The 17,420-nt window shown below is 36.0% G+C and overlaps 1 protein-coding gene across 2 annotated transcripts in view; it reads right to left on the bottom strand.

Moving 5' to 3' along the window:
• Positions 1-17,420, bottom strand: part of CBFB (core-binding factor subunit beta) — a 48,069-nt gene that overhangs the window by 23,624 nt on the left and 7,025 nt on the right. For both annotated transcript variants that reach the window (XM_020884926.2, XM_020884927.2), the window contains exon 4: positions 1-117. In XM_020884926.2, the coding sequence (XP_020740585.1) occupies positions 1-117 (117 nt within the window). The remainder of the gene's footprint in view (positions 118-17,420) is intronic.

Genomic DNA, 17,420 nt, shown 5'->3' on the forward strand with positions numbered 1-17,420 from the left:
CTGGGCTCGCTCCTCATCAAACTCCAGGCAGCCCATACCATCCAGTCTCTGGAGATCAATCCAGCCTTTCCAGATAACACAGACTCCATTGAGAATCATCGGAGCCTTCAAATATACCTAAGACACAGAAAAGAAGGATGAAAATCCACGATGAGCCATCAGACACACAAGAAACAAAGGATAAACTTACTTATGAAAACTGGTTTTCTTTGAGGGGGGGGGAACTAAATACAATGATAAAATTAAGAATTGCAGGAAAATATACAAAGCATAGCCTCTGACTATGTTCTATACATTAAGCTAATCTGGCTTACCAGGATTTTATTTCTAGTCACAATTTTTCTAGATTAATTTTAAAAGGAAGTTTCACAGATTTTATAAAAACTGTTTGTAGTAAGATGATGCTTGAAGTAGACATCATTTCTCTTGCAGCTGAAGCTGGGACATTCAGGTACTTTGCCTTAATTTTTGAATCTTGAGTAGAAAGACATGTAGAGGTACAACAACTGGAATTCACTAGCCCCTGAAGCAAATGCACTGTTTCTATTTGGATACCTGAAGCCACCCAGGGTCAGGCTCTTCTCCTGTCCTTTCTGTCGAATGAACCACCTCACAGACTTCTGATAAGTAATGCTGCTGCTTTTCCCTTCTTTTTTTTTTTTTTTAACTTAAGGTTCTTTGGCTAATAGCAATAGAAATCAACTCTGGCTAACTTAAGTTAAAACTGATACAACACTTACTTATGCATATAACACATAATATGTTTCAAGTAAATAACCCTTGAGCAAAAGTCACTTTAGGCATGATTTCCAAATTTAAGTCACTTTCATTTTGGATTACCAAATCAATTTTCCTATTGCCTGAAAATATAATTGTTCTCAAGCAATTAAGGATCCACCAAGAAAGGATGGATCATCTTGATGAAACATGGATGATGCTATTATCTTGAGGTGAGTATTTTACTGTGATAAAATAAGAAAGGAGTAAGAAAAAATAAAAGGAGGAAAAAGCTGAGAACACCTTTTTCTTTAATCAACTCAGCAGTTTCTTCAACAAAAAAATCTTGAGGCACTCTTGTTTTTAGAGAGGTTTAGTAGGACTGTCAGTAATTATAAATATGCAAGAAAAATGACTACTGAAGCACCTGTAAAATAAAACCTAGAGGACTTATGCCTTCTTAGCACATATTTATGTCATTCTCCTAGACTACTAAACACAACTATTTTTCCTGTTAAGAGCCCCCATAAACCATGCTGAGTCAATTTCTACTGATATTGGGAAAAAAGTAAAAAACATTAGGTTCCATTTCTCCTCCCATGTGGACCAAGGGAAACAGTCTACAGTTATAGCTGAAACCGTTTAACCACACATTTCCTTCTGTTCTGATAAGTGCACATTGTGAATTCCCTTCCACATTGTGAATTTAAAACTCCAGTGGTGTGCACCTAATTGAACAAGTGACCGTGACAACCTCATGCATGATACCTGACTAAATCTGCAATAACTCTCTGAATTGCCTATCAATGTAACTTAGCTTACCACATCTACTAACTGAGATTCCCACTTACTCTTTCCAACAGAGTAGAGGGTGCTACACAGTACAGCATTTCAACTGTCAATCTACTTCATTATTTTAAATTCTCACGCTAAACATAAAGATGATTCTCATCTAACAGGAGAGAAAGGTCAATTTTATGATCAGATTATATATTCTTTATCAATGACTCACATCTTTTAGATTCAAAGATTCCATAACCTAACTTATTCAAATTAACTTCCATCGTCAAGAAATATTTTCCTTATGAAATTACCAAATTTTTTTAAAAAGCTGATTTATTACTCCTTTATAAAAGTTCTCTCATGACTAAGAAAACCACTGATGTGCCTTGGAAAATTCCTAAATGAGTTCAGAAAATGGCTACAGTTCATAATCAAGGCTAGTGCCTGGAATTGTAATTTAAAATAATATTTAGATGATCCTGTGATTTATTTAGATGTTCACATTTAAATAAATACAGTTTTATGTGTAGACCTTCAAAGTAAATGTTTGACACTTTCATACATTCATGAATAACAAACCTCGAAGTACGAAGAAAATAAAACTGTCAACAGTTTGGCATTTCGTAATATAATTTAATAATGTCATTTAAACATTCAGACATTTTTTACTGAAAGTAATGATGATTCATTTCAAACTGTAAAAAGAAAATGTATTAGAATATGACCTTAGGTTTAAACCACTGTCCTAGAATAATTAAATATTTTATATAAAATGGATTCTATAAAGCCTTCAAAATGGGTAAATATTCAGCTAATCACACACAAAAATAACATTAGCTTGCTTATCTTTCCAAAAGTAAAATATCGGGAGGATATGCTTAAGACTTCACAGAAAGTTAAAAGTAACTGCAGCCTCATGTTTTGCGTTCTTTTGGAAATAAGGTAAAAGTATTACAATTATAGGAAATGGCAACCCACTCCACTATTCTTGCCTGGAAAATTCCACAGAGGGTGGTTGGGGGGCTACAGCTGGGTTCACAAAGAGTCAGACACGACCAAGCATGAGCACGAAAGTATTGCACATTTTAAAAAATCAGCTCAAGTTCTAGGTACCAGTATTTCTAACGCTATTTCAATTCAAATTATACATGGTGTCACTTAATCTTCACAATCTATAGCCTTAAATTCCACATCACTGTAGCAGTAAAGCGTCACCCGAAGCATGTGCGAACCACCCTGGCATCACCCATTCACAGAGTGCCACTCAGCCGTTAAAGGGATAGAGTAGAGATACATGCTACAACATGGAAGAACCCTGAAAATACTAGGCTAAGTGAAAGAAACTGGAAAAAGGCCACAAACTACATGATTCCATTTACATGAAATATCCAGAGTAGGCAAATACAGAAATAAGAACGATATTAGTGGTTCCCAGGGGCTGGGGCTGGTGGGGGGGCAGGAGGTGTGTGGGGGGTGGTGGAAATGAGGAGTGACTATTAATAAGCACATGATTTCTTTTTAGGCTGATGAAGATGTTTTGGAATAAGAGTTCCAGTTCTGTGAATATAATGCACAGTTCTGTGAATATGCTAAAAATCCCTGAATTTTTCTTTAATTAAGTGAAGGGTGAATTTTATGCTCTATGAATTATATCTCAATAGAGTAATTATAAAACATATTCGTGGTAAGTTTTATCATCTGTTACACAGGCGACATCTAAGATATGGGAACAATGATTTCTGGGCAGGCAGTTGCATGCGGGGTTTTGGCACTCTGGGAAGACATACCGGTTGAAGATACAAATCTGGCAGCTATCAACAGGGCTTCCCCGGTGCCTCAGATGGTAAAGAATCCACCTGCAATTCAGGAGACCCAGGTTCGACCCCTGGATCTGGAAGATCCTCTGGAGGAGGAAGTGGCAACCACTCCAGAATTCCATGGACAGAGGAGCCTGGTGGGCTACAGTCCAAGGGATCGCAAAAGAGTCAGACATGACTAACACACACACAGCCATCAACAACACTGTGGTGTTTCAATCCAGGGGTACGGAAGAGATTAATCAAGCAACAATAAGTAGGAGAGAAGAGGGGAGCCCATGAAGAGACCTGAGGCAATTCAATTTTTTAGATGTTATGTAGAAGAGAAGAATCCAGCAGAGCAGGCTATGAACAAAGAGGAAAGCATGCAAAGAGCCTAGTGGCTAAAGGTTAAGTTACAGGCCTCCCCGTAAAAATTTCTCCTTTCTTGGCCACATAAAACTTCAAAGTATCATGTTACAGGATCTTAGGTCACTCAGAACTTTTAGCAATGCTCTCATTTAAAGCAGGAGTTTAGTCTGGAGTTCAGACAACCTACATGAGTTTGGGTTTACAGTTAAGTTTCACGAAGACCAGAAATGTCTCAAAATTCTGTATAAAAATATATGTTTGTGTCCATGTGTCTTTTTCTAAAGAAGTCTAATGCTTTCACCAAATTCTTGAAAGAATGTATAAGGGGAAAAGGATATGATAGTAAAAATGCAACTTTCCCTTCCCTCACAGACACCAATGTCTCTGCAGCGCACAGCTTACGAGATGATAAATCTCATTTCCTTTAGTAAAGGGACCAAACTACTTCAGCAGCTAAACATAAGTTACCCTGGGTTTTGAAATGCAAGAGTCTGAGTAAGGATATGAGAGAACTTAAGATACCTTTCCATTTATCAACCTGTATAAAAACTGCTCTATCTGAGAGTCTGGAGTCTCTTCTCTGTGGGTATCTAAATTTGGAATAAGCAGTGGCAACTTCAATTGTCCTTTCTTCTACAATAGCTCCTAAGGTAGCCAGAGAGACAACAGAAACTGAGAGTACAAAGGGGCAGCAAAGACAGTTCCCTCTGTTGAGTTTCTAAAGAATGTAATTTCAAGATAATTAAAATAGGATAACCGTAAATTTGCAAAGATTTCCATGCATACCAGTACTGAACTGTAACGTAACATCAATAAACATGGAAATCAAGTGTCAAAGCTATTGATAAAAGCAAGCAGCAGACACTTCACCCTCAAAAAATCTATTTCAATTGGAAACAATATTTCACTTCCTTGTAGTAAACTGTCAGAGCTCAAACACTGGTGACTTTAGTCTATAAAATGAGATAGTGGGAAAACAGTGGAAGAAATGATCCGTATTCCTTAGGCCCTCAGTAAATAACTGAATGATGATTACCAGAAGAATAGAAAGACAGCTGGAACTTAGAAATGCTTTTCTTATAGCTTCCCATAATTTCAACTTGAAAAGATTCACCTATTCAACAGATGTTTATTACCTGTCATTTTTTAAAGAGTAGTATCATTAAGGTTAGAGGGAAATACATGATGCATTTTTAAAAATTCATATCCCACTACCTCCCTCAAAAATTCCAACACCAGTTATCTTCAAGTCTGTAATAAGGAAGAGCTGAATATGTACAAAAAGAACTGTAAGAATTGAGACTGAATTCCGCTATTACATTTAAGTATGACTTAAATAACTCTTAAGATTAATGGAATGTTCATTGACAGTGATAAAACTGTCAGGAGCTGGATCCAGGAGCTTTGCAATCTCCTTTTAAAGACCACAGTTCTAACAAAGTGGACTAGAAATACAACCAGGACATAATATCTGATGATGATCTACCTGGAAAATCTATAATATTTAACAAAAAAGCCAAGTGAATTAATGTGTTCAATAAAATGACTTGTTATAAAAAGTATACAAAATCAACAACTTTCCTATGTTACAATAGTAACTATTTAGAAAATTTTAAAAGTCCTTATTTTAAAATAGCATTAAAAGTATCCATTAAAAATAAATATAATAAGAAACAGGTAGGTTCTGTAAGAAGAAAATACCTAATTTTTAAAACATAGAAAAGGACTTGAAAAACAAGATGTCATGTTCTCTAATGGTAAGAGTACCAATGCCAACTAACCCCAAAGTAGTCCTTATTTTAACAAAATTCCAGTATAATCTCAAAACAATGTTTTCTGGACTTTGAGGGATAAATCTATAATGTACACAAAAGAATCAGGCTATCCAAGAAAATATAAGAAAGTATTTTCTGCCCTTTAGATATTAAGACATGTAACAATGCAATCAATATACATGTAGTAGTGCCGTGACAGCCAGAAACAATTTAATGGAATAAGCAAAAAAATATTAAAAACAAAGCCAAGTATACAAGGATTTAATAAATGAAAACAGCAATACTGCAAATCAATGGTAAATGGGTATTTTACTTAACTAGTGGAGAATAGAAAACTGACTACCATTTGGAAAAAAAAAGTTTGAAACAAATAAAATGGCTAAAAATATTAAAATAAAATAACTATCTTTAAATGAAAGATAAAAATGTAAAAAATAAAAATTCTAATAATGTGTATGAGGAGAGATACCAGGTTCTAATACGGTGGCAGAGGGAGTGAACTGGCTAATAATTGGGGGAAGGCATTTTTTTTTTTAGCAGTAAGTGTGAATTTTCCTCTCATAAACAGGTCATGTGTTTGCAGGACTTTATAGAAGACAACTACCATAAATTAGGAGAATCAACTGTAATTATTTTTTAAAGAAAAGGAATATTATCACTATGCTCAACTCCAAGAGAGCATGGGAAGAGTAAAAATTAAATGTGCTTTAGAATCAGATAAAACCTGGATTGAAATTTTAGTTTTAACAGTGTATTTGAGATAAATAATTTAAGATTACAAGTCTCCCAATTTCTCACATATAAAATCAATAATCACACCTCTTTCATAGGTGACAACAAAAATTAAACCAATGTCCATAAGCTTATGAAACATATAAAGCACCACAGAAATTTACACAAAATACTTCCACTAAAATTTTACATAGTGTTCTCTTTCCAAGGGAAAGAAGCAACTTTTTTTTTTTTTGAGACAATGAATAGTTGACCACACCAATAGTATCAGCAGACAACCATTAATACTGGGATGGCCATAGGCACCCAGAAAAACAAGATACTTCACAAAGGAAGTATGTACCCCTTGCTTGTTAACTGTAATCATTTATGTAGTCTATTTAACAGATTCCTTTAGAAGATACTTGGTTCTGACTCATCCTCCTTTAGTCACATGTTCCTCTCCATTTAGAAATGTACAGTCAGCTGCCTGCCTGCTGGATAATCATTACAGACAGTCATTCAATCTCACTTGCCTCTGAATCATACTTGGGTTGCATGCAAGTGTTAAAAAAAACAGATTCTTCTATAGTGATTTAATGTAATTTACCAATCTACTTCTTACAGTTCAAACAGAAAACAGTACATCTTATAGAAATCATAACACGGATTAATACAGAATGTGCCTGGAGCTTAAAAGATAAAGCATGCAAACATGTGCATGCACACACGCAGGTGCACACTCAATAAATGGATGTGTTAACCAAACAGAAAATTCCACCCTAAAAGTCATATGGAAAATGGATAAAAATACATAAAAAGAAAGGGAAAAAAAAGTTACAGGGACCTGAAAAGCCAAAACAATCTTGAAAGAAGATAACTTGAGGACTCATACTTTCTGATTTTAAAACTTACTACAAAGCTTCATTAATCAAAATGGTATAGTATTGGCATAAAAGACATACAGACTAATGGGCTAGAGTAGGATGCCCAGAAATAAACCCTCACATGTGTGGTCAAATGATTTTTGACAAGGGTACCGAGACCATTCAATGGGGAAAGAAGAGTCCTTTTAATAAATGGTGCTAGGAAAACGGATATCTAGAAGGAAATGAATGAAACTGGAACCTCACCTAATACTACATACAAAAATTACTTCAAAACAGACCAAAAATCTAAATATTAAGACCTAAAACTATAAAACTCTTAGAAGCAAGGATAAAAGCCTCATGACACTGAATCTAACAATGATTTCTTGGGGATGACACCAAGGACACAGATAACAACAATAAAAATAGTAAGTTGGATTTCATTAAAATTTTAAAAATTTGTACATCAAAAGACATTATCAATAGGGTAAAAAGGCAACCCATAGAATGGGAGAAAATATTTACAAATCACATACCTATTAAGGAATTAACATCCAAATCAATACAAAGAGCTTCTAAAAGACATATACTGTATGTACAAACACTTTTAAGAGCTATTTAGTCAAAATCACAGACAAAGAAGAGTGGCTGCCAGGAACAAGGGGGAGGGGTAGTCAAGGAATAGGGAGTTTGTTTATAAGATGAAAAGAGTTATATGCATGCATTAGTCACTCATTCATGTCTGACTCTTTGTGACCCCATGGACTCTAGCCTGCCAAGCTTCTCTGTCCACGGGATTCTCCAGGTAAGAATACTGGAGTGAGGTGGCGGCAGGGGGGGATCGGGATGGGGAACACATGTAAATCCATAGCTGATTCATGTCAATGTATGGCAAAAATCACTACAATATTGTAAAGTAATTAGCCTCCAACTAATAAAAATAAATGGGAAAAGAAAAAGAATACTGGAGTGGACTGCCGTTCCCTTCTCCAGAAAAGAGTTATGGAAGGATATAAAAAGGAGGCAGGTCATGGCGAGCCTAGAATCAGAGAATATAGAGCAGCCTTAAGTTAGAAAAACAATTCAAGAAAAGTTAAATGTTGAAAGGAAAAAGATGGAAGTTAAAGGTTGTTCTGAAGTCATCAAAATGAGGTCAAAAATGACCATGTTAAAATACTGGCTCTAATGGGAAGAATAACTTGGTGGGCTAAAGTAACTTTAAAGGTGGTATGTGAAGTTTCTAGCAACTTACCTAATGATTATTAGCAGCAATGTGGTAAACTGCAAACAACACAGACTCTTGGGTAAAAGACCTGGGTCTGGATGCTGGCTCCTCCTAGGAGACAGATTACATGACTACTGAAGATTTAGTTAGCCTCTCTGGGCCCCAGTTTCCTCAGCTGTGAAATCAAGCTATCACCAAATGCATTCCAATATCAAATAAAAGACTTCATTCACTCTAGTGCAGGATTAAGTGAATTACTGAGGATATAAATCATCTGGTACTAGTGGTGGTGATCAAGATGAAAACTAGTTTGCAGAAGGTCAAAACACTTTAAACAGTCCAGAGTTCTGAAAATGTTCTGAATATGATAGTAGTGATGAAGGTTGCACACTGTGTATATATTAAAAACCATGGAATTGAACAGATGTGTAAGATGGTGAATTCTATGTGAATTTGCTACAATTTAAAAAAAAGAGTCCAGCAGCATTGTTCTGGATAGCAACGGAAAGGCAGGTCAGGACTAAAAAGCTGGAATAAACAATACCCTCCAAAAATTTAGAAGGGTTCTCCCAAAGTCCCATTATTTAAAACAATATTCTGCAATATTGTTTTAAAAAAAGAGAGGCAGACATTTATTAAAAATTATCATTTAATATGGGCAGATTATTTTGCTTATTTGAAAACATCTAAATTCTTCTAATGGAAAAGCTGAAGTCACACTCCTAGGCTATACTTCTGTTTTAATCTGAAGATTAATCTGCCTTCATATCTAAAGTTTTAAAACACAAAAGGGCTTATGTTGACTGTATACATGGAAAAAATGTTTCCCCCCATAAAAACAACCGGCCAATCATTCCCAGACTGGGCCATATTCTTCTTAGAACACACAGTATGGCACAGGAAAGTCATATTAAGTCTGAAAAGCACAGTTTCACTGGCAAAGGCACATTTTAAGCATTACTTTAAATTCTTTGTTCCTAAATACACATCAATTTGGGAAAAGCCCCACCTAAACTGGAAAGCTCAGAGTAGATAATAACTTCCAACTACTTACATTGTATACCTTCATAAAAGAAGGTAACAATAATTAAACTCCCTACCAAATCAGTGTCTCTAGCATGAGGCATAGTTAGCTGGTCTGTGGCTTCTACTCTTCCGTAGAAAACTAAGTATCAAGGAAGTGACGAAAGAGAAAGTCTCAGAGCCTGCTCTGACCAAAGAGAAAGTCTCAGAGCCTGCTCAAACTAAGTAGCACATTAAGACTTACAAATGCTTTCCTACCAGTAAAAAGGAGATAATAAAAGTATCGGTCTTTGTATCACTGAAAACAGTACCTGGCACATAGCCAGTGCTACAGAACTGCTTGCTACTACTATTCTAATTCTTAACTGAGAAAACAAGAGTACACAGTAGCAAAAGGAGTCCCACATACTCAGAGATAGTTAACAAACATTTTCTGCCCCCTAAAATGCCTGTACTAGAAAGCTCAAAGTTTTCTGTAGGACGGATTTTTCATACGAGTGCCATGTGTACAATACTGACTGGCTACTGCTCCCTAGATCTGCAGAGCTTTCCTAGATCTGCAGAGCTTTCCTAGGTGAATGAACACTGCATGTATGCTCACTAGATACATCCACATCCATTTCTTACTTTTTTATTCCAAGAATTAACACTGATAATCATTCTGTTGCTTCTCTCTTATGCAAAGGTATCTATTTACTGCTGATTTTTCTATTTGTAAAATCAATTATTAATAAGATGTGCAGAAAATCCAAAGATTAAAAGTTAATGCCATATCACATAGAATAATTTTATTTTACAATTTAAATATACACAGAAAAAATAAGAATGGCAATATAACAAAATGTTAACAATGGTCCTCTAAGCGGTAGGTTATGGATAATGATTCCACTTACATGAGGTACCTAGAGGAATTAAATTACCAAAGACAGAAAGTAGAAAGGCAATTATCAGGCGCTGGGGACACAGGAGAAAGGAGAGTTAGTGGTTAATGGGTACAGAGCTTTAGTCTAATGAAGATGACAAGAGCATGAATTTTAATATACTTAATAATACTGAACTGTATAGTTACGAACAGATAAAATGGTAAATTTTATGTGATATGCATTTTAACATAATAAAACAACAAGCTCAAAAAAACAAACACCCAAAAACACATCAAGGGACTTCCCTGGCGGTCCAGTGGTTAAGACCCTGGCCTTTCAATGCAAAAATGGTGGGTTCGATCCCTGGTAGGGGAACTAAGATCCTACATGCCACACAACACTAGTCAAAATTTTTTTTTGTTTAAAAATTAAGAGGTTTTTTTTAAGTTGAGAGGCACAATCGAAGAAGGCCAAAATTACTATATTAGGGGCAGTTTTGACAAAGTCTGTATTTATACTTCCTAATACTTTATATGCAGTCAGAGATATTACTTTGCAAACAAAGGTCTGTCTAGTCAAGGCTATAGTTTTTCCAGTGGTCATGTATGATGTGAGAGTTGGACTATAAAGAAAGCTGAGCACTGAAGAATTGATGCTTTTCAACTGTGGTGTTGGAGAAGACTCTTGAGAGCCCCTTGGGACTGCAAGGAGCTCTTGCAGTCCATCTCATCCTCTGTCGTCCCCTTCTCCTCCTGCCCTCAATCTTCCCTGGCATCAGGATCTTTTCAAATGAGTCAACTCTTCGCATCAGGTGGCCAAAGTATTGGAGTTTCAGCTTCAACATCAGTCCTTTCAGTGAACACCCTGGACCGATCTCCTTTAGGATGGACTGGTTGGATGGCATCACCAACTAGATGAACATGGGTTTGGGTGGACTCTGGGAGTTGGTGATAGACAGGGAGGCCTGGCATGCTGTGGTTCATGGGGTCGCAAAGAGTCAGACATGACTGAGCAACTGAACTGAACTGATATGCAGTCAGGGCTAGCTACTTTAAATGTGACTCATAATAAAACTTCAATTGCAAAAATATCTGATAAAGAACATGTATTTAATACATTAAAAAATTCCTACATCTCAATAATAATTTGGTATCAAAATATAGGCAAAGGATCTGTATAGACATTTCGCCAAATGGCAAACAAGCACATAAAACATACTGAACATTGTTAAGTCACCACGGGGATGCAAATTAAAACCAAAATGAGATACCACTACAAACTCACAAAAATGGCTAAAATAAAAAAAGACTGACAGTACCAAGTATTAGTAAAGATGTGAAGTAGCTGAAACTCTCATAGATGGCTAGCTGGAACGCAAAATTGCAAAGCCACTTTGGAGAACAGTTTGGTGGCTCAGACAGTAAAGAATCTACCTTCAATGCAGAAGACCTAGGTTCATTCCTTGGGTTAGGAAGATCCCCTGGAGAAGGGAATGGCACCCCACTCCAGTATTCTTGCCTGGAGAATTCCATGGACAGAGAAGCCTGGTGGGCCACAGTCCACCAGGTTGCAAAGAGTCAGACATGACTGAGTGATTAACAACGGCAGTTTCTTAAAAAGTTCATATTCATGAAACTAACTAGCCAGCAATTTTAGTCCTATGTATCTATCTACCCAAGATAAATGAGAACAAATGTCCACATAAGAGACTCAGGTATAAACATTAAAAGCAGCACAGTAGCCAAACCAAGGCGAAATAACTCAGATGGCCATCGACTGCTAAATGGATAAACAAAATGTGGCAGATTCACACAATGGAACACTGCTCAGTAAAAAGAAAAGATAAGAGAGTATGTATCGGAAAGCAGACAATGGGTGCCTGGGCCTGGGGGGCAGGAAGACTGGCTGCAAAGCACATGAGGGCACTTTCTGAGGTTACGGAAACAGTCTGTATCTTCACTGTGGTGGTAATCACACCGCTGACTGCACATATTTGTCACTTAACTGTGTATCTTAAATAGGTGAATTCTACTGTATAGAAATCATATCTCAATAATGACAACTGAAAAAAATCAATTACAATGGGAAGCAGTAAAACTGGGACATAGCAGCCCTTCTCAACAACTGATTTCTTTAGTTGATAACATTTTTATACTTGCAGTGTTTGAATTAATCATTCAAAAATATTGGGGTAGGAAGTAGAAACAAAAAGGGGAAGATTAAGGATGCTTCTCTCAGACATACCATTCTGACTTTTCTAACTTGAAAAATATAATTGAGATATGGCCAAGACTACACTTCACACTTAAATCCAGGCAAATAATGCAATTCAAGAAAAGGGGAAAAGATGAGTGCTGTATATCAATTCTATCTCAATAAAACTGGAAGAAAAAAAAGAAGACGGGAAAAAAAGAGTATACCATCTTCAAATACTTCAGAGGGGCATTTATCATATATGCAAATTAATGTAACTCTAACTGGAAGGTACTATGACATTCTAATTTTTAAACATTATTATTTATTCATGAAGTCAGTCTACTCTTCCTGGATTTAAAAACTGTTGAAATAAAACTTTTTTAAAAAGCCCAGATTACTTATTTCAGTGCACTAAATTGTTGATAACTAAGTGCTAGAAAATATACTTCATATTTTAGTTGAATTGAAGTACTTAAAAGTCTAGATCCAACAAGCTAGTAGTAAAGTTGCCTCAGTTTCTCTTGGGGAAAACCACATTCCAAAGTGTTACCACAGATTTCTTTTATTTGGAGTGACTGGGCTGTCTAAGGAGGAAAAGAAACTTGCTTCTGAGCTTGAATAGGAATTTCTCAAAACTAAAGAGAGTGCTCTAAACTCTGCCAAATTGTGGATGGTATATAAACAGACATAATATTTATTTTGGGACAAAGCTCCTGCAAGCAAGTAAGCAAACCGCTCCAGAAGCAGCAGTTACAGAACTTTGAAGACAATTTTTTTTTAAAGACATTTAAAGTAAGAGTTTTTGTCTTCATTTGTTAAATCAAATGCTATTAAACTTTGCTTTGTTATTTCATACTGATGAAAATGAATGATAAAAAGATTTTTAAGTATGAATGTTCAGAAAAGAAAAAGTAAAACACATAACTTATCAAAAAGTTTAAAAGTTAAGTGCTCTGATGCCACTTTATAACTACTCCCAATGTCTGCTATTGTTATCTATCAATTAAAATCATAAGTAATGAATAGCAATGCAAAAGCTATAGAAAGTTTAACCTCTTTTTCTGGGACCACATCTAATATATCTAGATGAAACTAGATAGTATATTCAATTTCCATAGAAAAAATGGAAAACAAACAATAGCACTATAAAGTTAATTTCTTCAGTTTACAAGATTTTCATACCCTCTAATTTCATGCTCACAAACTAGGATTATGCAGTAAGCATAATCATTAATTTTAAAATCTAAGGAGGCTTTAAAAAACACAGAATGCATGCAAAAACCATTAATCTGACCACTCGACTAATAACTTATGGTCAACCATAACCATTTGCATTTGTTTGAAATAAAAATTAATTGGAAATAAGTTCCAAGAGGAAAGATCAAAGGAACAGGGTGTTGCTTGGTCTAACAAAATTTCACACAGAATGATTTAAATTCTGATCTGTTGCATTCCTTGTCTTCTGACAGCTACATTAGAGGAAAGCAGCTTAAATTAAGGGACAATTATGAACATTTTGGCTGTCTAGGTTTATAAAATACCAGGATGGGCCACTGGGGAAAGACATAGTATCCCAACACCATACTGCTACTTGAAGTGAAGCTGACCTAAGGCCTCTATAGCACCGAAAATCCTTGATTATCTACGATCTCACTCTACAAACCTATCAAATAGTCTAGCTTTGGATAGGGCTTGACAATTAAGAAGGCATTTTCACATACTCTGGTACTTCATTTAATCCTCACATGAGGTTTATGAACAGGGAAGACATTCTGATTCCCATTTACAGCTAAGGAAAACAATTGTTGATTGTCTTCTGACAATCCAGACATATCCAGAGCTCTCTCCATTATACAGTATTATTTTAAACCTCTTCTAAGAAAGACCCTTAATAAAGATTCAGCTTTATCTGTTAATAGCTCACTAGGTACCTGGATGCAAAAGTTTTAAATATATTTCAAAGTCAGACTATAAAAGTGTGTGCTCTGACTTGATGGTCAGTTACCCACTAACAGACCTTTCTTACTGAAGACTCTAGGTTTGAAAATATTCCAACAAACACAAAGGCAGAAAGAATGAATACAAAGACTGATTTTGTGAAGCCCATTTTCTTAGATCATAAAGCCATATTTCAAATCTAAGAGAATATGGAACTTCTGTTTCCTATTAGCATTCTAATTTTTTTCCTGAATTCATCAGATTTAAGTGAACACTGGGAGCCAGCCTCTAAGATGGCCCCAAAGATCTCAGCTTCCTCCCATATATGTGAATAAACCACCCCCCTCCCTGCTGACTGTGGGCTAGACATAGCGACTCGCTTTTAATGAACAAGAAGAAAAAAGTGATCAGAGAATAAGTCATAAAAAGCAGGATGACCTCATTCTTTTTCTCTCTATGGAAAGGAATATATGACTAGGAATTGAAGCCACCAACCAAAAGTCATGTGAGTGAGTTTGCAAGGAGATCCTTTAGCTCCAATCAAGCCTTCAGAGACTGAAGAGCCCCAACAGCTGGACTGCAAACTCATGAGAGACCCTGAGCCAGAACCAACCAGCTAAGCTACTCTCAGATTCCTGTGGAAGGGCACAAGGGGATGAAATATTATCTGGACTGTGGGTGGTGTTTACATGGGTGTGTACATTTGTTAAAACTCAAATTATACACTCAAAATGGGGGCATTATTTGGTAAGTAAACTATATTTTCATAAAGCTGATTTAAAAAAAAAAAAAGACACTGAAATCTTGAGATAAGCAAAGGGTCACTTAGGAAAAAGCTGTGCCATCATTTAAGAAGTTACGGGTGGGTGTTGAAAACAGAAGCTGCAACAAGCTACCACCACAAACTCACATGCCCTAAACTGCTCAAAATTGCTCCACCCACAGCTTTTCTCATCTCAGATGACTGCAATCCTATACTCCCAGTTGCTCTAATCAAAAAAAGTTGGAGTCATTCTTGACTCTCACACCTCACATCCAATCTATAAGCAAATCCTGTTGGCTCTATCTCAAATATTCCTGGACTATGACTCCTTCTCACCGTGTCCATTGCTACCACCCTGGTCTCTCATCAAGATTACTGCAACAGCCCAATGGGCCCCCTGCTTCACTCCTGCATGCTAAAACTGCTGTTAACCCAGCAGCTAGAGTGATCTTTTCAAAACTAAAGGCAGATCATATAATTCATCTGCTCAAAAAGCAGAAACTACTCTCCACTCTACTCAGAATAAAAGTCCACTGTTGTTCCCATGGCCTCTCACAGTCATGTAAACTGGCTTCTTGCTATCTCCCTCATCTCTTCTACTACTCTCCTCTTTGGTCAGTGTACTCCAGCCGCACTGGCCTACTCACTGTTTAACACACACACTGTGCAAGCTCCCACTCCAGGGCCTTTACAAGGCTGTGTCCCCTGTTTGGATCACCTTTCCCTCAAATATCTGAATTGCTCATCATTCCCTATCTTCCTTTAGGTTTCTGCTCAAATATGACCTTCTTTACCCAGTCTTTCCTGTTTAAAATTGCACACATTCCCATTCATTGATCCCTTATTTTATTCTAATTTTCCTTCCCCCCGCCCAGAGCATTTATCACTTTGTAACATACTACATAACTTATAAACTGCGCATACTGCCTGTTCTTCCATTCCTTCCATAAAACAACCTGTAAGGCAGGATCTTTTGATTTGTTTATTCATATACCAAGTGCCTAGAACAGTACTCACTAAATTACATAACAGGTGTTAAACAAAGACCTTCTGAATGAATGAATTTTTGAATAACTCTGCCAGTTACTGAGCTAAGCACTTTACATACATTATTTTATTTAATCCCTAGGGCCACCCTGGGACACATGCATTAACCTCACTTTATAACTGAGGACCATAAAGATTAAACAACTTGTCTAAAGTTACAGAATAAATGAAGTAGTATATGAAGCCAGGACTTAACCTCAATTTATATGTAACTCTAAAGGCTCAATTTCTCAAAGCTGAGTTTGAATGGGAAGAGAACTAAGCTGCTTTACCACTTAACTAGGTTGAAAGTACGTGGAAGAGACACTGATTTTGGATTTAGTATAAGGAGCAGAGGCAAATAATTAACATTTAGGGAAACTGCTTCAATTTGCTTTGCTTCTAGTCCTATGGGGACAGAAATAAACGATGATGGTTATCAGAAGAGAAATAAGAGACCCCACAGCCTGAGCTTTATGGATGAGAAAACATGGGTTAGTATCTTTTCTCTAAATTCATTACTATACTTATCCCAGTGGTAAAGAGCGAAATACTAGCAGGGTTTTTTTTTTTTTTTCTTAATGTTGTTGGTTTTTTTCATTAAAATGCTTTCTTTTTCCTAGATTCTACTGGTGTAGAAAGTACTGGTAAAATTATATTTGAGAAATATATCGTCTATACACAAACATCTACCAATTTAAATCTGAGGGAAAGATACAGATTTCTGCCAGTATTACCATCCTTGGAACACAGCCACATTCATTTGTTTACACATTGTCTATGGCTCCTTTCACACCGTAACAGCGAACTTGAGAAGCTGCAACAGAGATCACATGCCTGCAAAACTGAAAATATTTACTCTGGCACTTTACAGAAGAAAATCATAAAACAAATATTAATAAAATATAAGTTTCCGGATTTCTTGCATCAGTTCTATCATTTTTCTTGGTATATTTGAAAACACTTTCTCTAAGTTCTAGAACAAGCTATCTAAGGTTTTTGTTCTTGTTGATCGTATAATCAAAAACATCTCAACAGCTTAAGTCCAAGGAAAATATGGTCTTCAATCTACTAAACAGATATCATTAATTCAAGCAAACATATTCTAGTAGAATTAACACCCATTTACTAGTTATTAAATACTAGAAGATTTTAGTAACATTGAGATGTCAGTCATGAAATCCTAAAAGAGTTTAGCATAAAAGTTGAGAGGAAAGAAATTTTTTGGTTTATGTTTTTAGTATCTGAGCTAGCAAGTTAAACTTTAAGGAAGTGTTTGGAACAAGGAAAAAAACAGTCACACATTCACACACCAAACAGACAAAAAAGCAATAATCACACTATCATTACTTTCCAACTTCTC

The sequence above is a fragment of the Odocoileus virginianus genome, chromosome 20 (assembly GCF_023699985.2).
Source record: "Odocoileus virginianus isolate 20LAN1187 ecotype Illinois chromosome 20, Ovbor_1.2, whole genome shotgun sequence".
Taxonomy (NCBI): Eukaryota; Metazoa; Chordata; class Mammalia; order Artiodactyla; family Cervidae; genus Odocoileus; species Odocoileus virginianus.